The sequence below is a fragment of the Micropterus dolomieu genome, linkage group LG08 (assembly GCF_021292245.1).
Source record: "Micropterus dolomieu isolate WLL.071019.BEF.003 ecotype Adirondacks linkage group LG08, ASM2129224v1, whole genome shotgun sequence".
Taxonomy (NCBI): Eukaryota; Metazoa; Chordata; class Actinopteri; order Centrarchiformes; family Centrarchidae; genus Micropterus; species Micropterus dolomieu.
Genome location: NC_060157.1, coordinates 29,482,570 through 29,508,068, shown reverse-complemented (window position 1 = coordinate 29,508,068; position 25,499 = coordinate 29,482,570). Strand labels below are relative to the sequence as shown.

Genomic DNA, 25,499 nt, shown 5'->3' with positions numbered 1-25,499 from the left:
TTCTGACCGTTTGAGCAGACGCATGCACATTTGTGGCCTGCTGGAGGTCATTTTGCAGGGCTCTGGCAGCGCTCCTCCTGCTCCTCCTTGCACAAAGGCGGAGGTAGCGGCCCTGCTGCTGGGTTGTTGCCCTCCTACGGCCTCCTCCACGTCTCCTGATGTACTGGCCTGTCTCCTGGTAGCGCCTCCATGCTCTGGACACTACGCTGACAGACACAGCAAACCTTCTTGCCACAGCTCGCATTGATGTGCCATCCTGGATGAGCTGCACTACCTGAGTGAAAGCACCGCCAGCATTCAAAAGTGACCAAAACATCAGCCAGGAAGCATAGGAACTGAAGTGGTCTGTGGTCACCACCCGCAGAACCACTCCTTTATTGGGGGTGTCTTGCTAATTGCCTATAATTTCCACCTGATGTCTATTCCATTTGCACAACAGCATGTGAAATTGATTGACAATCAGTGTTGCTTCCTAAGTGGACAGTTTGATTTCACAGGAGTGTGATTGACTTGGAGTTACATTGTGTTGTTTAAGTGTTCCCTTTATTTTTTTGAGCAGTGTATAATCAAAAAACAGAAGATGTCATAATACTGCGAGAGTGACAACTTTATGGGATTGGAAAAGGAAACACATAAGGTAGCATTTTTTGATATGGCAGAGCGACTTGATAGACTCTGCTATCGATTTGCGCATTTTTCGACAAGATATTGTCAGAACACCGGTTTGCAACATTTTCGGATTGAACTACTTGTTTCCTTGCAACTTTCTGCAACATTCAGCAACGGGCTTCGAGGTGTGTTTTCTTCTGTTTGGTGGGCGTGTCACAGGTGTTACCCAATCATTTTAGACATTAATTCCTTTAGCTGACGCACGCCTCTGGAGCAACTAGGTGTTAAATGTCTTGCTGCGGTGTCTTACAGTGGATTCAAACCCGGGTCTCTCACACCCAAGGCATGTGTCTTATCCACTGCACCACCCCTACCACTACCAATCAGCTGCGACAACTTTGTAAACACAATGGTGTTAAAAATGCAGTGTTTGTGTACACAACAAGGAAGTTTCCACAATGGAAAACCAAACAAAGGCGAGGCGAGTCGAGCTGGTACTGTGCAGTGGAAAGATGGAGAGCCACAGCAGGGTCTAACCTTTTTATATACAGTCTATGGGTCGAACACACTGGTCTTTCTTTCACTTTAGGGCAATGTTTTCAGGAACCTTTTCCAAAACTGGCACTGAAGAGATTCTCCTTCCCCCAGTAGAAAAACTGTTCCAGGTTCACAAGCAAAAACAACAGAAAAAAGAAAAAATCATGTGTAACTTTAAATAGTGCCATCATAGATTTTATTGAACTATTTGATAATAAACCATTTTAATGCCGTCTCGGGCAGCTCATTGCATCAACAGTTGTAGCCTGTACAGCAAAAAGGCGTCTGGGCACAGCCAGTGCAACAGGAGGAAAGGGAAGGGGAAGAGCCTCAAACGGACAGCATGGGAGCATTCAGTATACCTCTACTCACTTCAGGCGTACTGTGACCAACAGAGGAACAAGGAATCAAAACAAAAAGACATCAACATCATGTTCAAGTAAATGTAAGAGGACAAGCAGAAAAGCAGAAAATACTGTGTTACTACTGCATACCTCAATGTACACTGGTTCAACTCAGAGAAAGAATTTACTTAGTTTCGATGGTGAAATTACACCAATAATAATAACATTAATAATAATAATAATAATTCAGACACAATACAAAATACAAGAATGGATAAAACAATCAATTTGAAATACAATTTAAACATATCAGCAAAATGAAACAACAAAAAACAAAACAAGAAAAAAACAACACTGATGGCAAAATCTAGTGCACTACCAAAAATACTTCCACAGCCAGTGGACATCCACACAAAGCCTGAGGCCAAAGATTCAGCAGTTTCACACTTTCAAGTATTGATGTTTGACCATATCATAAAAAATACCCATAAGAGGCAAAGTGAAATACACCAAAAACTAATTTTTCCACAGCGCAAGATAGTTCAGAAACACAGAAGCAAAACCCCAAAAGTCATTTCTCATTCATCAGACAAAGATCAAAGTTCATATAGTGAAAGACCAAAAGGAAAAACCAAAGGGATTCAAACCCGTTTGATTGTTTGAATTCAACTGAAGTACATCAAGTGGGTCAAATATAACAGACATAGGCCTTCACTGACACAGGGCATCAATGCCACTCATATCATAAAACATAGCTTTTATTCACATAAAGAGTCAACCATTAAAATGTATTGGCAAATTTATAACAGGAAAAATCTCCACACTGACAGACAAGTGACTGAAATAACTACACAGACAAAGTTTCAAAGCTTACCGAGACTCTGTGCTCTTGTTAGCCGTCTTTAAAAGATTGAACTCTGTTGTCAGACAATGATATGGCTGTTCCAGGTTACCCTGTTACTTTATTTGAATATCCCCCACAAGGTCAACAGTATCGAATTACAGTTTTTTTCAGTGCAATGAGTACTATTACCATCCATCCATTAACTATACTCAGTATCAGCTGGGATTGGCTCCAGCCCCCCTGCATCCCCCATAGGAAAGGAGTACTATTACTGCAGTACATTTTGATTACAATTTGCTGTATTTTAAATCCTGTTTCTTAAGAATCACAAGCTGCAGCTGCAGAAACTGGTCAATTTATTACTGAAGAAAACAAGGTGTGTCTAGCCTGTTAGTGTCCTTGACCTGGTTAGTTGAACATTTCGGTTGGCGGAGAAAGAGGAATGGTCAGAGCATAAACACCACCAACAAGTGCTGCTCATTCACGGTTTATTTTGATGCTTTAAATTTTTATACAATTATAATTTTTTAAGGTCTTCAAGACCACTAAGTCATTACATTCCAAACATGCTAGGTCAGATTTCACCAGTATATCTGGTCTTGTATTTGAGTAGGATATTTTGGTGCTGATCCTGGAGGCTAAAAATAGTGAAACAATCTGCCAGACATCATAGAGGGCTCATTGCTCCGCAGCACCACCGTCTTTCTTATCACATCAATGACACTGGCTTACTCGCCTCACTATCATCAAGCCTGGATTATGGCCATCTTCTAAATTACTTTTTGGAGGCAAATCTATTCTTCAATCTCAGGCAGATGGCCATCTGGCCCACTGTAATCGCCCCCTTTCCCTCGTCTCCTTGTGACGATCTGCGACGACAGATGTTGAACTGCATCAGACCTGCTGATTAACGAGTACAGCCAGTCAAACAAAGCTGAGAGACGGCTGTCAGCCAAGCTCAACTCCAACCACCTATTCAGGAATTCTCTCTACTCCTTTCCTGTCAAATGTGGACAATTACGTACTACTACACTCACCGGTCACACAACACACACGCACACAAATATCTTCAAGAAAACAAAGAAATTTTAGATTCCACTCGCCGATATTAAAAAAAAACTAACAACCTTGGTTGCCCTCCCTGTGCCTCTGGTTCCTGTAGAAAGTTATGTAACTGCCCTTGCAATCACTCAGCGGCCACATTAATAACCACCACAGCTGGAGAGACAGAACACCGCTAAAACAGTCTTAGATTTGAGTTCAAATGACAACCAGCAAAGGCAGAGAAAGAGGGATAGTGAATAGAGTGACTTCTGGCCAACAGGTTAGCTTTGACCTCTTCTTGGGTCCCATACGGTTGTGTTCAGTTCACCCTGGGGCAGACTAAAGTCTTTCACCCCAAGAAAAAAAAACCCTGCTCGTTTCTCACGTCAACTTGGGTTTCCAGGGTTTAGAAAATAGTGACAGTAATGTAACAGTATTTAATGTTGTTGATGTAACGCTTTAGGGATGCAAAATCACAGACACATCCTGTGACAAGGCACTTGCGCTTCTAAGAGAGGGAGAGGCTGGAGCAGTGGGGGGAGAAATGGGGGAGGAGAAGGGCCCTGAGTGAGAGCACTATGCTGTAGAGTCCTCCTCTCCGTGGTAAGGTTTGACTCCAGACAGAGAGATCCAGAAGGACGGCAGCAGGAGAGAGGTCAGATTGCCACCTTCAACCCAGGCAGGGTCCACAGATGTGGGGTGTAGTCAGAGCACACTCCCCCCTGCCACAAGGGATTTTCAGGCACTGACGAAGTGACACCTCAGCTGAAACTGAAGCAAACACAAACAGACAAGGCAGAAGTGGAGTTAATGGCTGGTGTCACTTTAAATCAAGAACACTAAAATCAGATCTAATTCATGATGTGGAGCTAAAAGCAGCATTTCCATATAGTATATTAACATATACTCAAATTGCCAGACAGGGATTTTAAATCATAGTTCAATGAGTGGTAGTGTTTTCAATCAGTCAGAAATTCAACAACCTTAATTTTCTTTATAATACATTTGCATGTCAGATTTAAAGTGCATCTATATTTTAATGTGCAATTTGTCAGATATACATATCTTTGAAATTTCTGGGCTGCAATTTCTTGTTACTTCATGGCCAGCAAACTGCTGACTGATGACTCTGCTTTAAGCTAACACAGGTTCGGACGATTTATCTGTTGTGGTGTACAATGGAGAGAACAGCCAGAAAAATGCTGAATGCTGAGTAAATTTGCCTTAAATAGCAGTAAAATTTGACTTCATTTGCAGTTAAAAATAATCCACTCATGAATGGACATAGAACAAATATTCTGTAAGGAAATTCAAATTTCCGATATGCCATTCATCAGCTCCAGTATTAAACATCATACTTGCTTTAAAAGCATTAACATAAGCACTTGCCTGACAGCCTGATGGGAATTTCTCAAAATATCATCTATCCCTTGCAGACTTACCCCAATCTGAAACAATCCTAACATCCTTCAAAAATAAGAAAACACTAAAATCCCCATTGTGGTACAATAATGGAATAAGACATTTAGAGTATGTCATCCAGGACTGTAACTTTATTCCATTCCAGGATAGTGGCACATTATAAAATTAGCAATAAGTCATTTCTTGAATATCAACAGCTTAAATCCATAATTTGGGCGAGATTTAAGTCCAATTTATTATACTTAAATCTCCAATGATAAAAAAACTTCCTTAAATTCTCGCCCCAAAACAATTATCCAAAAAAAACAACATATTACTGTCAAAAAAAGATAGTTCAGTTTCTCTCCCACTCTTAAAGTGGGAGACAGATCTGTCCATTAGTCCAGACCAAAACTTCTGGGCAAAAATATGTTTAAATCCCTATTTACAACTCATACAGTATAAAACTCTCCATAGAATATACAGGCCTGCCTGTTGGGGGAGGGGGTAATTCTGTTTCCTACAGAATTACCGTGCAACTGTGATGCAACTGTGGAGGAGGCGGGTGCAGTTGATAGCAGCTATGTACAGCGCGCTTACGTCGACAACCCAGCTATATTCTAACGTTAACATATCCTTATTAGCTAGGCTCCTCACATGCTTGCTTATAACTTATTTGAAGGTGGGTCTCCGACACTGACAGCGTTGTGTTAAGAAAACAGATAGATAACTTCTCAGAGTTCACTTGAATGCATTAGTTTTTCTTTCTAACACATGGCTCTGTTTGCATTTGTGTGAGAGAGAGCGAGAGAGAGCGCGCAGAGGTGCTGAGTGAATCTATGCGCTGCTCCCTCTTTCGGGGGCTGGGCGGGCCTTGGGTTGGTGCCCGGGTGTCCTCTGGCTGGCCTGAGGGCTGCTGCCCCTCTCGTTCCCCCCTATGGCGGTGGCCTGGGTCCTACATGCTCTGTGGGTACTGCGGGGTGCCCTGGAAGCTTGGGTTCTAACCTGCCTGCCTCTGGGTTCGGTGTGGTGCTGTCGCGGCACCCCACTCTCACTAACAACTACATTCTGTGACAGGCATACACACACGCACACGTTACCAGGTGAGGGGATGACCTGTGTTAACATCTGTGAGAGGCTTCAATGCTGGATAAATCTCCGAGATTTGAAAGGAACAAAAACCGACGCAGAGGTTGCTCTGTTTCTGCTGGACAGGTGAGCTTTGCTGTTCCACATAAGCAACAGGTCAGTATTACTGTCTTGTCCGTCTGTTGTCATGTTTGTGATGATCCCAGCTGGTTAGCTGTGTAGCTTTGCAGCAGCAGCAGTCATTGTCTGTGTGGTAGAGGAGGAATAGACGGAGCGTGTGTGTGAACGGGTGCCCCGGTGAAAAGAAAGAGACGGGTCAGCAATAAGCCTTGTTTAGCAGTAAATGTACAGTAACGTTACAAGTTACAGTGGCCGGTGAATAAAGACTGCAGCTCCTGTCTGTTGCTTGCCAACTGTTGAATAGAGTGAAGGAGGTTAGCCCCAAAGTTAGCAGTGACTTCGGCTGTGTTTAAATACACTCTCCACTGTATGTTTTGTAAAAACTATTTCAAATAATTTTGGATGCTGTGTTTGTGTGCTCACATGTCCTGCGTTTGATGCTGTTTGTTCACCAATTATAACTGTTGACGTTATTCTCGATGATCCAGCTGATACATAAACAAGACTCCGTGGCTTAGACTTCTGCTTAGAAACATATTTTGCTTCAATATATATTTAAACATTGACAGACTAGTTGTCACATAAAGTGCTGCCCCCCCCACCAAGCCTTATTATGAGGCTAACGTACTCTCGGCCATCAGATTGTGGAGTCTGCCATATTTCAGCAGCGTAGGACTGGTTGCCATGGCGGAGCTTCTGAAGGAGCAGTGAAAGGAGGGGTGTGTTTGTTTGGCAGGTGAACTCAAATATCAACAAACTCTCTGCAGAATCGCTTAGTAACCCTTTAAGTATGCATATGCATCATTGTGCATGTTCACGCGATAAACAAAACAGCGACGCACTCTTCAGAAAAACTCCAGGTGCAGAAGGTCTGCATTACAGTGGATGTGGTAGGGGGAAGTTCTCTGGCAGCTGTGTTCAAGTTCAAGTGTTCTGTGTTTGAGTGGCTGAAGGATTTTGCCGCAGCACAAGGTGAAATGCAAACTAGGTAGAATGAAATTCATGAAGTACTTACAGAGACGCAGACAGAGATGTGGAGGTCTACAGTGATGGTTTTACCTCCTGGTGTTACTGCTGAAAGACGTCTGGGGGCTCTTAAAGTTTATGTTCTCGTACACACTTGACGAATCATTTGTCATCCTTCAATAACACAGAGAAAAATAGTTACTGACAAAACAAATCTATTTTCTGCTATGGTTCTGTGTTCACACACATCGATTGCCATTCTACCATCAAGGTATATGTATACTTACACAGAAGAAGAGCGTGAGGATGCCATGTTGGGTTTAGACCTCGAGTTGGTCATCTGGGGGTATTTGATATTGGAATATTCCCTCTCCTTCATCTTACTTCTCTGCAAAGAGGCAACATGACAGGAGGCAGATTCAATTTAGAGGCGGAGATCTTCTATAAAGTTTTCCAAACTGTCCTGTGTCTAAGACCACAATTTAACTTAGTACAGGCCTTCCCACTACGAGCTCAACAGCGTCTTGTAAAAACATTTTAAATCTTTAATTACTTTGTCAAAAAACATCATGTTATGTGTTTTAATTTCTTTGGAAGCCACTTTAATTTTGACTTCTTGTGTAGTGGAGTACCTGCTCCTCCTCCAGTCTCTTCTGAGCCGTGTCTATATACTGCTTCACAGCCATGTATATGAACTTATACTGAGCCTCTGTCTGCACCATGCCCGACCTCTGCTGCCGTACTCTCTGGATGGTCTTAGGGATGTCGATGTCACAATCGAGACCTAGAACACACACATCCAAAAGTTAGCGGAGATGCCATACAAAGACTTTGAAAAAAAATGTCCAGTGTTAGTTATATATTTAAGTCTCCCACCTTGGCGGTTAATAACGTCAATCAGGATGTCAATGACGATAATGGTGCCTGTCCTGCCGATGCCTGCACTGTGGGGACAACAGAGTGAGAAGTCAAACGTGTTGTTACTTCATGTGAAGAAATTTAGCGTCAATGTCATGAGGAAAATAAGACATACATATTTATAAGAGCATATTTGATTTTATCCAGTCAGTTATGGAAGAAGTTACATAAACATCCATGAGAGTCTTCTCAACCCACACATGACAATAGAAATAACACATGAAAGTCTCAGGCTATAAATAATAGGTTTTCACTTTGCAACAGCAATAGTTAAATTTGTTATTGTGTCACAATAACATGCTGTTAGATCTCCAAGAGAACTCAGCTTAACTTACAAGTAAAAGTATAGCGCACTCAATTGGCCAATTTCATAAATGTGTTTTGGTAAGCAAACTTTTAGTTATCCACAATTTTACCATCTCCTGGGAAATTGAGTCTACATGGAGAACAATAAAACAAAAAAGGAAAAAGCAAGTGGTGACCCACACAGTGGTTAAGGTTTTGCCCTTCAGATCCAAAGATTGACGGATGAAATCCTGAACAGGGCATGTTAACCAACTGGAGCAAAACTCAATAGACATGTTTGCTCAGCAAGTATGTGGAATATTATGGATTATTTTACCTGTAGGTGGCGCTACAGGATTTTCAAAAGTACAAATTCACAGCTATGTTTGTGTTTGATCAGTTCCCACTGACTTGCAGTGGTTGTTTTTAAATGCGTATATTGTTGGTCTTTTGAAATGCAATCATTGTTTACATGGAAATAAGTCTTTCATGAGATTAGTCACTTTCTGTAGAAAAGTATGACACACACACACAGCGCCATCAAATAATGGACCTTTAAACTATACTGCATAGGACAAACACATGCATGTGTCCAAGCTGACAAGTGCGCGCGCATGCACACACACCTGTTTTAAATTGTGTATGGCTCAGGATCCCACACACAAATAGGAAGACAAATACTAACACATACAGGCACACACACACACACACAGGTTTTGCTTACTTTGTGATTTTAGTCATTGGAACAGGATCAGATTTCCAGCATATTTCAAATTTTATTAGTATTATTCAAGCCAGCAGTCTAGTTTAGCATCAGCCTTCAACAGCCAGCATTCACACCGCAATTTCTCCAGAAATTGCATTGTCTAGTTACACTCTGCTCTGCCTCTCAAAAGAGACTAATGACCACGCCGTAACGGTCTTCTCTGCCTTCAGGCTTGTGGTTCAGATGAACACCCACTGTGTGTGCATGTGTTCGTACACAGAGGACTGTACACAAGATGGTATTTTAGTAATTGCTGATGTTGATATCTGCTGATGAACAGATCACCTTGCATATTTCCTTTACCTGGACCACCAACAATGAATATATGGCCAAACCACAGGTCTCTAAGCTTCCTTTTGTAAAACAGTGTCCTTCCCTTCTGGTTGTACCTGCAGTGGACGACAATGGGTCCAGTGTCTGGAATGGTACTCTGTGTGCGGTTGACTTCCTCTAGGAACCAGAGGACACCGCCAGGCTCATTGGGCACCCCATGGTCCGGCCAACTGAGGTACTGGTAGTGCCAGATGTATCTCGGTGGCTCCTTCTACAAGTTTGCAGGAAAAAAAAACATGATGAGATGAGGTTGTTAAAGATTTCTCTTAACACTTGCTATTATTATGAATTGTTTTTAAATTTGATTATGTTAATTTTGCGCATATAACATATTCTGATGCATCTTTCCCTCCATTCTGGCTCTACAGTATTCAGTGAAAGGAATGAGCCCACTATAAGAAATAGGGGGCCAAATTCACAATCCTAAATCCATGCGTGGTTTCAAATGTTTTGCCAAAGCTAATATCATGTTGCAGCAGTTTGATTTAGTTTATTTCAGTGGGAATTTTCCAAAGTCACAGTCAGTATAAAATTCCTTCTTCATGTTGGCTGGGACTTGTTCATTGATGTACTTTGATGGAGGGATACTCTTTGGTAGTCACATGTATGCTTTGTTGCTGAAACTGGCATTGTAGTAAAACTGAAAGTAAACCAGTACTAACAATTAGACCTGAATGCTGGAATATGCCTTTGTGGAAAATGATGATTGTGGATTCTTTCCCTAATTTCTTACAGTGAAGTCATCCTGAGAAACTAAAGGTTAGGACCAATATACAGTACAGGATTATAGCAACAAGGAACCTACCTGCAGACAGTATAAACCATAGACACTAATCAAATAAAAAAACAAACAAAAAGAAAAATCAAATAAACTTCTATCCTTGCTTTGTTTCAATGAAACAAAATCTTTACTTGTGTGGACCTGAATGTGCATAAACATAGATCAACTACACTGTCCGCTTTAGTCGCCTGCTTTCACAGATTAACAGTACCTTGACTGACTAATGTGATCAAGCAAAAGCTGTTGCTTTTACTAAGCATTAATTGGACAGTGTTCACTGTGCAGACTAGAGCAACAATAAAAAAGGATTGGCATTTTTTTATTTTCTCCTTATTGTACATTTACATGTCAAGGACAACCGTGAGTCGTATATATATTTTATTTTAGGCTTGAGTGCACTTTGGTTATATACTTTTCTCTATCTGCCTCTTGAATTTTTGAGATTCATGCAGTCAATACTCCTGTGAGCACAAGCACGTGCAGAAGATTTGTGTGTGTGTGTGCGTGCGTGTGTGCGTGTGTGTGTGCATGTGTGTGTGCATGTGTTAGGGGTTTGATAATCTGACCCCAGGTCAGTGGGTCAGCTCTAACTGAGTCTACAGCTTTCCATACCCGGTCCAGACGGGTCACCTCCAACTTCCTCAGGATGTAGTCTTGTGCTGGCTGCTCGTCCACGTTCCTTAACAGCACCATCCCAAACTCCTTAGTGCCGTGGAGGTCGGGCCAGTAACGGACACATTTGTTCTAAATCAGAGTTAAAACAGAGAAAGAGAGAGAAAGATGGAGAGAGGAGAGGGGGATGGTGGTGAGCATTAGACAACTGAAAGAACCAGCACATCTCAAGCAGCTTTCCAATCAGCTTAACGGTCATACTATCCTTGTCAGACGTCTCCCTTCCTACCCTACACACACCCCCCCTTCATCCCTACTACACATATCCTCCCTTCTCTCTATCTTTCAACTTAAAATGCAGGAAAAACAAATGTAGTTAGAGCAATGCAGATTTGTAAAGGTCAACAAAGGGACTTGATACTTGATCAAAATCAATTAAACAAGGAAAAGAGCCTGAAATAGCATTTAGCTCATCATGAGACGCTAAAGTGTAAACCTTGTGTTCTTGTTTGTCCTGTTATCTTCTGTTGCTCGTAAAGGCATTTGTGACCAATCTGATTGTTAAGTACCTTCCAGAAGAATTATACTTGACTAGTGTAGTGGATTTAGTGTTTTAGATGTGGTATTTCACTCATGCCATTTTCACAAAATCTCCCATCACAGAATAATCCCTTAGTTCATAGATCTCCATCATTACAAGCAATCATCACCAATAAGCTCAAAGGAGTGCAATCTTGAGACAATAAAGAGACCATATAAGAGTAAATGCTAGAGAAAACAAGTGAAAAAGAGCTGGGAAGAGAAAAACAAGCTACTTGCTATAGAAAATAGAAATTTACCTTTCTAGTTCAACTTTAATATACAGAAGCAATCATAATATTTCACAGGCCCTCAGCTCAACCACAGTATATATAAAGTATGTTTAGTGCCAACTGCTCACCCGTCCTCGCTCTACTTCCTTTGTGGTCATGACGATAACGTGTGTATTCTCCTGATACACCATCTTCCAGAAGTCAATGACTGTATTCTGTAGGCACCCTTGGGTGGCGATGAAGACTTTGCCCTCCTCCACATGGCGTCCTTCTTCATGCATACTCTGTACAGCATGGACAGTAATATACTGTGAAGATAGATTCATTCGTTCATTCATTCACTAACCCCAGCCCTTAACAATGTGTACTACCTGATGATAAAGTTAAAATATACAGAAATAGTTTCACTTCTTGAAGATAATATTTACCAATTAAATGTAGCATTAAATAAAGAAATACTAGTTTGTTTTAAAACAAAATCATCTGAGTTTACCAATAAATTTGAGGTAGCCATACTGTGTGATATATGTACAACTTTAGAACTAATTCATTAGTTAAGGTAAATTACCTTGAGTGTTTGTGTATTACTGCAGTATTTTTTGATAATTTACAGCTGACAAATGGCCTTGTATACTGGGCTGAACATACTCACTCTGATGTAGTTGGCATTGATGTAGTCTGAACCAGGAACATCTGGATCTGTTTCCCTGATTTCAACCCGAGTTGTGTCAACTGAAAACACAATAGTCAAACTATCATTAATACACAACAAAATCTACAGTCTAGTCTATATTTTCCTGAGATCATGCTTGATGGGTTTTTTGTAATCTAATGTCAATTGATAAGGTGAGTGCTATCAAAGCAAAAATGTTCACACTCTATTGAGGCCTCTAAATTGTCTATTTGTGTCATTCTTTCCACAGGACGTTGGAGACAGGAAATGGCAGGTTGCTGTGTGACTCACAGGGGAGGATATTCTTGTATCTGTTTTTACTCTTGTTTTCTGGCTTCTGGCCTTCTTTCCGGGGATATAGCAGTTTGCACTCCTGCTGCTGAAGTACCTGGAAGGTGATGACAAAAGAAAAAGAATAATGACAATAACATGAGATGCACAAAAAGAGTACCATGAAGTTCCAAACAACAGAATATTCCCTATAGTGCGACTACTAATTCTTGATAGACTAACTCATATGTTGGCACTGTTTTCCTGAATTGATTTCAAAATAACTTGGATTTTGTAGTTCATATGTTTATTACCCTCCCCCCCCCCCACACACACACACTTCAACACAGAAGATTCAGAAAGTGATTTAAATTAATTTGAAAAATTATTATTGATTATCCCAATAACGATTATAGTCTAGGAGCAGGCAATTCAATAACCACATACTGATCACTATCATCTTGACTATCATCTTGTAGAGAAACAAACAACTGTAAAAATAATTAAATAAATAAATAAATAAATAAATAAAGGGAAATGACAAAAATGGGTATAAATGTACAATTAGAAATGAAACAAATAAAAAGTCTGCTATGAAAAATATTGTATACTCTATGTTACTAGGTAAAAGCAAGAAAGCCATCAAACTTAGAATTAAATACTTAATACTTAATACTTAAACAGAAATGTGTGTGGGGTGCATTGTGCAAGAGCTATTGAAACCTCAAAAGAGCAATTTACATGACTCAGTTTCCCCAATTATTTCTCAGGTCATCCAGCTTTTAACTGAAGCCTCATTTAATAAAAGTGCTGAACACAGTGCCTTTCAAGTGACTGGAAATCAAAAGGAATCATTCTGGCGCTGATGGTTTTGAGGCTACATACCTCAAATTCTTCCCAGAATCCTTGTTTGGGTTTCTCAGAGTTGTCAGCGACTTTGTTGAGCTCTCGTACCCGGTTCTCAATGTTGGCTGCATTTATCCTCGTGGCGTTAAAGGGCTGTTGTTGGGAGAGGGAAATTAAATTAGTCAACAGAACAAAGCAAGTTGTTGTAAACCCCCCGTGGTTTAACAACAACACCCGCTTCCTAAAGAGAGAGGTATGCAAAGCAGAGCGCAAATGGAAGGCCTGCATTTACTATGAGTACATGACTTAGTGAGGAAATACAATACTGCAGTCAATGATGCATGAGCAATGTACGTTTACATGTTGATTTCTCAGAATGCCCAAAACCTCAAAAGTGTTGTTTAAAACACTTGACCGGCTTGTTGGTGCTCCACCTAACATTAACTTGCCCCACCTCTGCAAGCAGTTCAAAATATTTTTACTGAAAAAAAAAAAAGCAGCTGGCCCCACAGTCTATCTGTACCAGAGCCTTTTTATCCTTCAGTTTCTTTACATCAATATTTCTTTCCACTCTCAATGATATGGTTAACCACACAATGTCATCTGTTTGCCACTTGGATGTGGTCCCTACCAGACTACTGAAGTAGACTATGCATACTGTTGGGTCTTTCACCTTGAATATTGTAAGGTCCTAGAAAAAGCTGTGTTCAAACAATTAGTGGCAGGTTTGTCAGACAATAATTTTTTCGAAATATTCTAGTCTGGCTTTCGATCTCTTAGTACTAAGACTGCTCTTTTCAGAGTCTGTAATGACCCTCTCTTGACTGAAGATGCCGGTGAGTGCATTCTAGTTTTGGACTTAAGTGCTGCTTTTGACACGGTCAATCACAATATGCTAATCGACAGACCGGAAAGGTGAGCAGAAATCACAGATGTGGTCTTAAACTGGTTTAGGTCCTACTTATCTAACAGATGTTTCTCTGTGACCAGCTCAGTTTCATCCCCCACATACTTTCTATATGGTGTCCCCCAGGGTACAATTCTGGGTCCCATTCTATTCTCCATCTATATGCTCCCTCTCAGTAATATCATCCGCAAATATAAAGTCCACTTCCACCGTTAGACCGATGACACACACTTCTATACTGCAACCCTTGACAAGAGCCTTGCTCAAATTAAATACTGGATGGCACACAGCATTCTACAATTAAACTAAACAAAATCTGATGCCATTGTACTTGGTCACCCCACAAACAGAATTCAAAATAATGGCAAACCTAGATGAACTAGCAAATTATGCCCTCGGACAGAAATCTTAGGGTAGTTATTGACAAGGACTTGTGTTTTAAACACCATGTAAATAAAATTGTTCAGTTATATATTTATCATTTGAGAAATACAGACAAAGTTAAGTAATTTAATTCAGCCACAGATCAGGAGAAACCATATGCTTTTATCGCCTCCCACCTTCACGATCGTAACTTCCTATATACCTGTCTGTCGCCATATCACACCAGTTTTAGCATTCTTACACTGGCTGCCTGTTTCTTTTAGGATTGATTTTAAAATTATTTTAATTACTTTTAAGACCAGACTTGGCCTGGCCCCTTCATATATCTCTGAGTAGGGCTGGACGTTATGACCCAAAATCAAAATCACAGTTAATTGTACATTTTACCTCGATTACGATTAATGAATGATTTTTTGTTTTTGTTTTGTGTGTAGAGTTTAGGGAAAGGGGTGTGCTTTTTGAAAAAATTGGGTTATGGTTTGAAAATTTTAGTTCAAAAGCCTAGTTATAGTGTTTAAGCAATTGAGAAAAACTGAAATATCAATGCAACTAACGTTAGTGATTTTTACCCGCACACTGTACGAGCACAAGAACACTCAACGCTTGGCTAGCTTCCTCTCCTCATTCTTCAAAGATCATCTAGCAAGTGCTGAAAGGTGCTGTTATAAGAGCAGGAAGTAAGGTCTTTAAGGCCAGTGTGTGTGTGTAGTGTGTGGGCGAGCGAATGCGAGAGAGCGAGCGATAGAAAGGCTCGGTGAAAGCGAGCGAGTAAGTTGTCAGTCTGGCAGTATATGTACAATGTAGGTTACAGTATGTCTGTTAAAAAAGTCTGTCTGCTGTTTCCCCAACTGCTAGAAAGTGTGGGCGGTTAGCGCTAGCTAACATCTCAAGTCTGGAAGATGAGCAGGACTGGACGGGGCGGAGTCACGTGATTACACACGCGTTGCTAGCCATTCCAAGGTCTAGACTAAAAACCAAAGGAGACAGCGTTTTTTCTGTCAGGACCCCTACAATCTGTAACTACCACAGGAGATCAGGCTTGCAAATTATGCTCCCGGTTTTATCTAACTTAAGATACAATTTCACAAAAATGCTTTTACTGTTTGATTCTTATTTTATTTTTTTCTTATTAACATATTGACCTGTACTGACTGTTTTAAACCACTGTGTGATGCTAATTTTTATCTTCACCGTATATGTTTTTACTATTGATTATGGTAAATTACAGTGTGACACCTATTTTGATTTTTTTCTCTTATTTTATTGCAATGTTTTACATTGATCGTAGTACAAAAATAACCTTTTCATGTGATTTGAATTAACAAGTATATTGCAACACTATCCTTGCTTTGACGGCACTGTATGCCCAAGATTCACCTGATCAGATGTTTTTGTTTGTGTTCCATGTTAAATTTCTATTCCATACCTGTTTAAGGTGAACTACGATGCCACTTTTCTCCACCATAGGGTTCTTCTTGTAGTGATCCACCAGGTCAGCCAGGGTGTCGAACCTCTCACCACCGCCTACGTCGTATTTACCATCCTGCTGGAGACAAACATCAACAGTTTAACTATAGCAACAGCTCGTATGAGGAGTTCCTAGAGTATAAAAATGAATCATGACTCAAAGCACCAACAGTATGCTGAGGTAGATGATGAGTGGTGAATTCAGTCTAGGTATAATAGGCCTCCAGGCTGACTTCATCCACCTAAACAATACTCAAAATCCTCCATATCAATTTCTGTATATTTCAAGTTGCCTGCACTAAGTTAGCTCACCTGGTAGCGTATCATAACGTGGGTGACCTTGGTCTTGCGGTCCACGTTCTCATGTTTCTCCTCATTGGTGAGAACTGAGAGGACAAAATCGCCCGGTTTACTCTGGCTCTCCCGTACCAGGAAGCTACCGGCTTTGCCTTTGTCTGTGAGCAGTTTCTCTGCATCTCGCCCAGAGAGGTGCCCATGGTACCACCTGGAGAGGAGAGAGACAACACACTTATATACCAACACATGAATTCAGAAACAATATTCAATGACAAACTGACAGGAACATGCAAACCAACATCTTGAAGGATGGTATCATATGGTTTGTGGCAATTCCTCAAAATAAATAAAATAATTTAAACATGTTAGGAACAATAAATCTTGACCTTATAGTTTAAAACTAAGTTTATATATTACTAGATCATCATCATTATTGCAGAATTATTTACTTAGAATTTATTATCATATTACAGTGTTATGATGTTGTGTCCGTCTGCTGAGCAGGTAGTGTTTAGAGCTTTTTCAATGAAAACGGTTGCCTACTACAACCAAAAACAAAGCTATGAAAGCAGTTAGAGTGAACCAAAACAGTAAATTTGTTTTAAAGCTCCGTAAATACAAGGGGACCTGAACATTCACATGCGACCCCTTTTTACATTGTCATGTTTTGTCATTTGTTGTTGTTTAAATTTACATTTATTCATTTAGCTGATGTCAGCAACAAGGGGTTAAGTGTCTTGCTCAGGGACACACTGATGGATGGGTCACAGTGGGGAATTGTTGTTGTTATTTAAAATATCAATAATAGCCACTTTAAGTGATGTTTCGAACATGTAGAGCCAAAAGCATTTGCTGTGGGTATCATGTTATATTAGCTGGCTAAATAGCTCTGTAGGCCACTCGCATTGCCATGCCCTTTTAGTCAAGTGGCATGAACACCAACACACACACACACACACACACACCCACCCACACACCGACCAAACTAACCGACCGACAGAGGGAGCTACAGAGCTGCTGGTCGCAGCTGAAAATAATAAGACATCAAAGAAATAACGGCAGGCAAAACCTGTTCAAAAACACAATCTCTTTTTCCAACTCCTGTGGAGATGGAGAACCTCAGCCTCAGGCTAGATGCTGTATCAAGGTAGACAAATTTTCAAGACAAGTAACATTAAAAGTTAAGACTTGACAAACTGAGGGGGAGGACAAGCATTATGCTTCCTACCTCAAGGGAAAAAGTCCCATTTTGTAGCATTAGGGTTTAACATAATGTCTATCTGTACATTGTGACTCCTACTCAAGAATGAAAGTGTCTTTTACATTGCTGCAGTCTCACGCGGTTGCTGATGTTAAAATGAAAAACCTGCATGTCTGTGCTTTTTTTTTTTCCTCTGTGGTGAGCACAAACATGTAGGAGGCTCTGACAAGAGACGTATGTAGAATGGAAAAACCACATAAACCAAAACCATACAATACAAGTTGTTCTTAGGCCTAAACAGAAACTGAGAAACACATGGCAACGTGCAGATAAGAAAAAGAAAATGTACATAGCCTGGCTCAGCCAAACACAGCTGAAAAGTGATGATTTGTACATGATAATATAAATCTGATCATGTAGCATTCTAAAAGACTGCCTTAGTAATTTCAAGGTGTGTAGGTGTGATGAATTGTGTAGCTGTGTCCAACCTGAGTATACTCTCTGGAAGGATGTTAGCATGTGGATACTTGGTATGGATAAACAAAAACAGCACCACCACCCACTTAGTCTGTTTGAAGATACATTTGGGAATACACCACGATTTATGCATTGCGCCTGAATTTAATGTGTGGGAGTGAGTGTGTACAGAATGCATCCTCCTTACAAACATCTTGTATAAACACATATGTGTATTGGTAGATAGTTAAAGAATTAATGACCTATCCATCACCAAACTGCAGACAAAGCAACTAGCATGTGAACACAGTGGAGCATTTAACATTTCTGGAGCTGGTGGAGACCAAAACAGAGCTAAAAAGGACATTCTGCTTTTCAAGTGTTACACACTTTTCCATTGTAATCCATAACAGTGGATAGTTCATCAAGATAAGAAAAATATTCTTCTCAAAACTGTGGCTAAATTCAATATGCTAAGCATCATGACGACGCAAAACTTTAAATGACAGTATTTAGGCCATAACAGGATAAAATGCCACAAACAGTATTTAGGCCATAACAGGATACTGTAACGGCACTGAAAGCTAGACTAATAACACTTCTCAGGTGGTTTAGCTGCTTCTCATGGCAGGATGAGGCTTTACCCTCTGAAATAAAAATAACTGTCTGTGGTCAGGGAGAAACATTCATGCAGTTTTAATGAGTTTAGATCAACATATCGAGCTGACCTTTGATATTATGTGTTGTGTTGTGTGTATATTTGTGTCTATCTGCTTAGATTTATCCACATAGTCCTTAGCTGTATGCAAATCTGAGCTTATTTGCATGTGTGGGTGTTTGTGTGCGAGTTTGTCTGCACCTCTCAGAGGTGGGGTCCTTGCAGTTGAGTGGGTACTTGAGCTCGATGACATGGCCGTTCCTCTCGCGCAGGAGATCTTGCTGTTCGGTGTAATACTGCACCAGCTCAGCGAGCGTGGCAAACTTCTCACCTCCGTACAGGTCATAGTAGTCGCCCGAGTTCTGGATCTTAATGTGGGTCACCTCATCTTTTCGCCTGAGTGGGAAAACCAACAGAGGCAGTTCAATCATTTAGTTAGTTATCATGTGTGTAAACAGAGGTGGACTAACTCCAAAGAAGCACTGTCAATTTTTCTCTTCAGATTTTTATCTTGTTGACTTGCACCCTGCAGATATTTAAACAGTGATCGCACAAACAGCCGCCCACACACATGTTCATGTATATGCTCACACAATACAAAATCACGACCATACACACTTCGCCCACACTCACTCACACAGCATAAAATGCTTATACACTATAACAGTGTCCAGCTTATCAGGCTATCGCCTCCCATTTTAAGAAATTAAACCCAACAAAACCACAGTGATTTAAAAATACTGATCCATTTTATCACACATACAGAATATTTCTCACTTTGACTTCCATGAACAAAAACACAAATCTTCTCACAAGGGATCATCCTTTTTGTAATACACTGTAGTTTTCATATCTAATGTATTTGGAGGAAGGCTGTATCATGCCTGCAGAACAACAGAAATTCATGCAGCTGCCAAGCTCAAATACTGATAAGCCAGAAAACATTTGGTACCATTTTGCATATTCAAAGTCCTCTCTCTGGTCTAAATAGGTGCACACAAATCTGAAAACTCTCTCTCACACACACACACACACCTATCCTATACAGATATCTGCCTGGAAGCAAGTGAAGAAACAGATGCAGCTCAACAGCTTGTTGGCAAAATGTATTTTGTCCAACATCTTTCTTTAGCAGAAATAAACAACCTGAGTTAACATCCTGTAAACATATCAAATATGATGACACACACATACAACATAGTTTTAGTGAACACAAGGGGGTTAGATAGGCAGTCAGTACTATCTGATCTGCAGATTGAGATACAATAGTCTCTCTCTCTCTCTCTCTCTCTCTCTCTCTCTCTCTCTCTCTCTCTGCAAACTGATTATCAGCTAATGGTCATATCAAATGGCACAAATCCTATTTCCTCCATCACTTTTCTTGTTGTCCTTATGAATTTAGCATTCCCTTTTTCCTTCTTTCCATCACTCCACTCAACATACAGGCAATCCTTTCCTTCATTCATCTGTCCCATAATTCATCTCTCGGTCTCTCCCTCCATTCCTCTGTTCCAGCATTTCCTGGTAATTGCTTTATGGCTCTATTAGTGGCTGTTGGCAAGGTGCCACAGGTCTATGGCCCTGTTAAAGGCCCCTCCTCAGCTCTCGGGCCAAAGCTCCCTTTTCGCTCAGAGTTTAACACCATTAATTCTGGAATGAGCCAAATACATCCTATTAGATTTTCATTGACTGGTTCCCTGCTCCATATTACATTCATAGATTTATTAAAATTTGGCAGTCTTCTTTACAGAAAGAATACAGGAAGCCAAGGTCACCGTCATGTCTGCTCAGCTATGGCTCATTACAGTCTATTTAAATACACAACATATTATTTGACATGATTTTTATTTTCTTTCAATGTATCAACTACAGACTGTTTAGGTACAACTTAACAGACCAGCCGATGTTACAACTTTAGGTTTCCATAAAAAGCAATAGACTGACAGACAGACTGACTATTTCTGTTGAATAAAGACTGTTTTTTCCCTGCTTATTTAACCCTTAGAAGTAATTTTAGCTTTTTTAAAAAAAAAATAATTTTGATTTAGCCTTTATATACCACAATAAAACATGTTTGCTTAATCAAGCATATTAAAAGGTGCAAATGTAAACACAAGTTGCAGATAAGAATATAAAAAAGGTCAAAATTAGATAAGATCAAATTGATCGGATACCACAGACATGATTGGTGAACCCTATGGGTTAACTTACGTAAGTACAGCACCGTTTATATACATTATGTGATAAATTATCAATAGGAAAACATTACTATCCACAATTAGCATTAAGGATAATTCTTTTGTCTCAGTATTGGTTTCATGCTGTCCAAAATGAAGAACTCTCTCTCTCTTTCAATAACAAGAAACCCATCCAGACACATGGTGCATGTTTGCATAGTAGTCTATAATTTCCAGCTCAATAAACTGGAAGAGAAAAGCAATCTCTAAACACAAGATGTACAAAACACATCAATATTTTTTTTACCTTGATAAAATTGCTAATGGCTGTTCCAGCTTCCATTTAACCATAAAAGTGAATAAATGATCCATTTCATGGGTTTATAAAGCAGTAATCGCTGAAATACTTACAAGAATGCCTATATGCATAATTCTGATGATATTTTATGGCTGAACAATTAAGTGAAATATGTTCGGTTGCAATCCGGCTAAGTGCAATATTCAAATTGCAGGAGTTGATATGTCACAACAATCCATTATAAATGAACCACTGTGGTGCTATAGAGATGACCCAACCTACAAATCACATCCAGACATTAGGGAACATGCTTGTTTGGTACAGGTCCCAGCAAAATTCACATTGTCATTTCTGTATTTTTTTCAGTGAAAAGGAAATGCAAAAATGACTACACTACGTGGACACTGCCTATCACTTCTTCTCATTTTAATATTTTCAACATTTTTAGTAATACACTAATTCTATGAGAAGTACAAGGTTTTTCCTCTTTACTCACCTAAGATCTGTATTTTCAAATCAGTGTGTATGTTGTCACCAACATACCATATGATCATTTCAGCTGCAGAGTGTTTAGCCGCCTGAAAATAGCATGTCTGGAATAACACTGCTTTACCATTCTGAACTTCTAGTGACAATTAGTTGGATTTACTAATAACAACAAGACTAATCTCAGCAATACTGTTTTGTTCCATCTGATAATCACATAAAATCAAGATATGTTAAATATTTCTTATCTAAATAAATACAAAAAATACAGAGTTTACTTTCTTTAGGTACACAAATCAAGCTGTAAATAAGACTGACTACATTTGAGTAATAAACGGTATTTAGATCATTGTGACTAAACAAGCTAATACACTGATAAGAAAAAGTACACAAACATGGACGACTAGGAGATACATTGCTCAAAAATGCACATACAGTACATGTAGAAAGCCCAGAATATATCAATTATTGCTTACTTTGCCCCAAAGCTATTCAAAATAAGATTTTTTACTCAATAAAGCCTGATACTTCTGAGAAATTCCTTTTGCCATATCCAGCCCACTTATCAAATTTAGGGTGTCAAGTTTGGGCCTCTGTTTCAATTCCCCTTTTGCATCTCTACAGACTAGGTTTTTATCATAAAACCTAAGGGAGGCATGTTCAAATGTGATGTAAAAGTTCAGATATGATATGATTCAGATATTTCAGTTATGTCAGGTCAGTGATTTGTGTGTCTCAAGAGCTTGCCCTGGTTGTGGAAAAAAACAGGAATACATCAAATGCAGTATCTTTAAAAAAGCAGACATCTGTTTGAATCACATACACCCTCTATTTCCTCACCTGTAGTAGACTCACTTCTGAAGGTTGGGCAATTTGAAGAGGTGTCTGCAAATTCATATACTAGCACATAGAAAATGGCTTAAAACTTGAATGGATAAGAATATATATATGGATAAGAATTACTTCAACAATATTACGGGGCTAAACAAATGAACAAAAGCTACTTTTTGTGCCACTGGTGAAGTGTCAGTCTAAACAATAAATATTTCCTAGAACTATAGAACTTCAGTATTTTAACTGACTCTTCCCAACAGAAAAAAAGTAGTAGTATTTAACCATGGCTGTTGTGTCTTTGTTCTTGCTGTCCTGCAGATATAAGCACACCTAATGCCACTATTAGCTGAGTGTATTAAACTGGGCCATGTTATGATGTGGGAGGTTAGATGTCAGAATGCAACATTAACATTCAATGCAGGAATTAAAAAAAATATTTTAAATGTGGTGGAAATGTAGACTTAAATACAGTTAACATTCATTGATTTATTTGACATCCACATTAATGATTTTTTTTTTACTTGACTGTGTAAACCTTTAAATAGCCTGCCTGCAATGGAATCATATATAAGCAAACCCAGGCAAGCATTATACTGTATAACATACAGGCTAGGAGAAAATCCATTTGCTCTCTGTATTAATTTGCCCTGCAAAATTCTCTCTTAAGATTGCCCTTAAAATTCCTTAGAGTGTATAAAGAGCATGCAAAATTAGAAAACTTGACCAGATTGCTCTCCTTGCAGAGTTGAATATGAATTATAACCAAACTTTTTCTGCATCAAACTTTCTCTTTCTCCCTCTTTGAGTTTCATGAAACTCAAAGAGGGAGGGAAACTCTGAATTGATTAAATTTTCAAAACCCTCAAAAAGCTCTCATTAGCGTCTCAGCCTTCAGACGCTTTTCAGCAGCAGCTCTGTCCAACCACTTCTGTTCACCTCGTGGACCAGAGAAGAGGAGAGGGGTTGAAGATAAGAAGTGGAGAGGCAAAGAGAGGAAGATTAGAAAGAGAGACAGAGAGACAACAGACTCTCCCAGGATCCATTATAATCTTCACAGTGACTATCCTGCACATAATGGCCTTGGTAAGATGAAACCTGGCTAATGACTGGCTAATTAGTCTTTCTTCTGCTCAGCTCTAAGACACTCTATGGGTGTGTGTTTGGAGAGAAACAGAAATTGAGTTAGGTATCATGATATGCTAGCTAAGAATAGCTTTTGTAGATACAGGATAATTAAGTAATTATCTTTAGTATTTTCCAATATTCTCTACATTTTACAGACTTTATTTGGTGCAGCACAACAAAAAGAAATGCCTTCTGTGTACATTATTCAAAAGATTATAGAATCTGTAATGTTTTGTACTGATGGAGGTGTACTGGAACTGTCAAATGTGTTGGTTTCATGAGAGCACGGACAGTCTGTGCTCTCATGTTTCAGCCTTCTCTTCATGCAGAGCAAGGGCCAGAGCAAGTAGGCCTACGTACTTTGTGGTGACATTTTTACATTCACTAAAATTAAGTAGGCTACCCTACTTGCAACACATTGACTCCATGGAAATTATGTATCATAGCAACCACAGCGTCTCGAAAAAAAACGCTGCGCCTCCAAAACGCACTCTAGCGCTCCCAGCTAGGCGTTTTCAGAACAGCAGGTGGCGTTTTCAGCTGGCAAAAAACGCTTTGGTGGACACGGAGCCTTAGACTTTACTTGGGCGGGCCGCCCAGGTAGATTAACAGCCGCCCAAGTAAATTTGGCGACCCATTTTAAAATCGTTCTTGATTGTGTGGTGTATAATATATGTGCATTTGACGCATAACAGTTTAAAATAATACTGTAGCAGCTGGATAGAGGATTAGTGACCTTTTAAGGGGAGAGCAGAGGTTAGTGGTTATGTGGAGACTCAGACCCTTATATGGTGTCTAACAGATGCCTACACATATCCTATAGACCTGTGCCCTTATATGGATTGGTGCCTTAGTTTGCAGACTCAAACCCTTCTATGGTATCTAACAGATGCCTAAACATGTCCTATATAAGCTGTGTTTGATGTACAGAGAGACAGAGTGGTCATCGGGCTGGGTCACTCTCCAAGCTGCTGCAGAGCTTGTAATTGATGCTGAACTTTTAGATAAACTTTTATGATCAAGAACAGTGTCAAGCGGATTTCTTCTCAACACATCATCGCAGCATTATTGTTCGGACACCACAATTGCAGCGCTGCGCAGCGCATATTCGCCCTCTCTCTCTCTCTCTCGCAAACACGAACAACAGACCCGTCTGTGAATTGAATGGTTGGTATCATAAACACCGCTGCACAAATCTGTCCAACACAACGCTGTCAGTGTCGGAGATCCATCTTCAAAACAGTTACTAGCAAGCATGTAAGGAGCCTAGCTAATAAGGAGCGCTATGTTAACTTTGGAAAACAGCTGTGGAAGTTAGCACACTGTATAACTGGTAGTCAACAGGTGCGTTCGAGTTAACTGGGTAACGCTCTGTTATACTGAGAAAAGAGGCGGATGCAAATTTCGGTAGGTAGCCTACAATATCTGTTTTGCTGAATTATGCAATTCACTTCTTAAGGTCCTTTTAGGACACTTTGCTGTTTGAATGGTACTTTTACTAAGTGTAATAATATATTAACGATTAACGTTCATAAAATATATACTGATCATTTATCACTATTGATGAACCCCACAAAGAATAGTATAGCATTTAAAAGCAGAACTTTAATGCATTTTCATACAAATCTCATTATCTCATTTTATTACCAGGTGTAACTGGGGCATGAGACCAGATTATAACGTGAACCCTGTCTGTCGCGGAGTGATACGAATACGGATGGGCAAATGAAATTTGACGTCACAGCCGTTGTATCCGCTCATTATACCACTACTATGAACCAATCAGATTGCTTGATTTGAGCTACCCGTTTTATAATGTAATTTAAACAACAATATCTATCTAAAGTTTGCTAACTTTAGCTAACAATAGCCACCATGAGCTACTGGTCATACCCCTAAATTGAGCAATAGCACATTTTTTTGCTTATAAATTCAACTTTGGATGAATACTGTGTTATT

General features: G+C 39.7%; 1 protein-coding gene across 4 annotated transcripts in view; it reads right to left on the bottom strand.

Moving 5' to 3' along the window:
• Positions 1 to 1,315: 1,315 nt before the first annotated feature.
• ptpn11b (protein tyrosine phosphatase non-receptor type 11b) overlaps positions 1,316 to 25,499 on the bottom strand; it is a 53,997-nt gene continuing 29,813 nt past the window's right edge. The window contains exons 3-16 of one of the 4 annotated variants that reach the window (XM_046056129.1): positions 18,822 to 19,016; positions 16,321 to 16,513; positions 15,968 to 16,087; positions 13,290 to 13,403; positions 12,426 to 12,522; positions 12,114 to 12,193; positions 11,590 to 11,769; positions 10,650 to 10,781; positions 9,313 to 9,467; positions 7,831 to 7,898; positions 7,587 to 7,738; positions 7,242 to 7,342; positions 7,004 to 7,128; positions 1,316 to 4,149 (exon numbers count right to left, since the gene is read on the bottom strand). In XM_046056129.1, coding sequence (XP_045912085.1) covers positions 7,044 to 7,128; positions 7,242 to 7,342; positions 7,587 to 7,738; positions 7,831 to 7,898; positions 9,313 to 9,467; positions 10,650 to 10,781; positions 11,590 to 11,769; positions 12,114 to 12,193; positions 12,426 to 12,522; positions 13,290 to 13,403; positions 15,968 to 16,087; positions 16,321 to 16,513; positions 18,822 to 19,016 — 1,672 coding nt within the window. In that variant the 3' untranslated portion in view covers positions 1,316 to 4,149; positions 7,004 to 7,043. The remainder of the gene's footprint in view (positions 4,150 to 7,003; positions 7,129 to 7,241; positions 7,343 to 7,586; positions 7,739 to 7,830; positions 7,899 to 9,312; positions 9,468 to 10,649; positions 10,782 to 11,589; positions 11,770 to 12,113; positions 12,194 to 12,425; positions 12,523 to 13,289; positions 13,404 to 15,967; positions 16,088 to 16,320; positions 16,514 to 18,821; positions 19,017 to 25,499) is intronic. The other 3 variants (XM_046056131.1, XM_046056130.1, XM_046056132.1) reach the window with 3 other exon arrangements.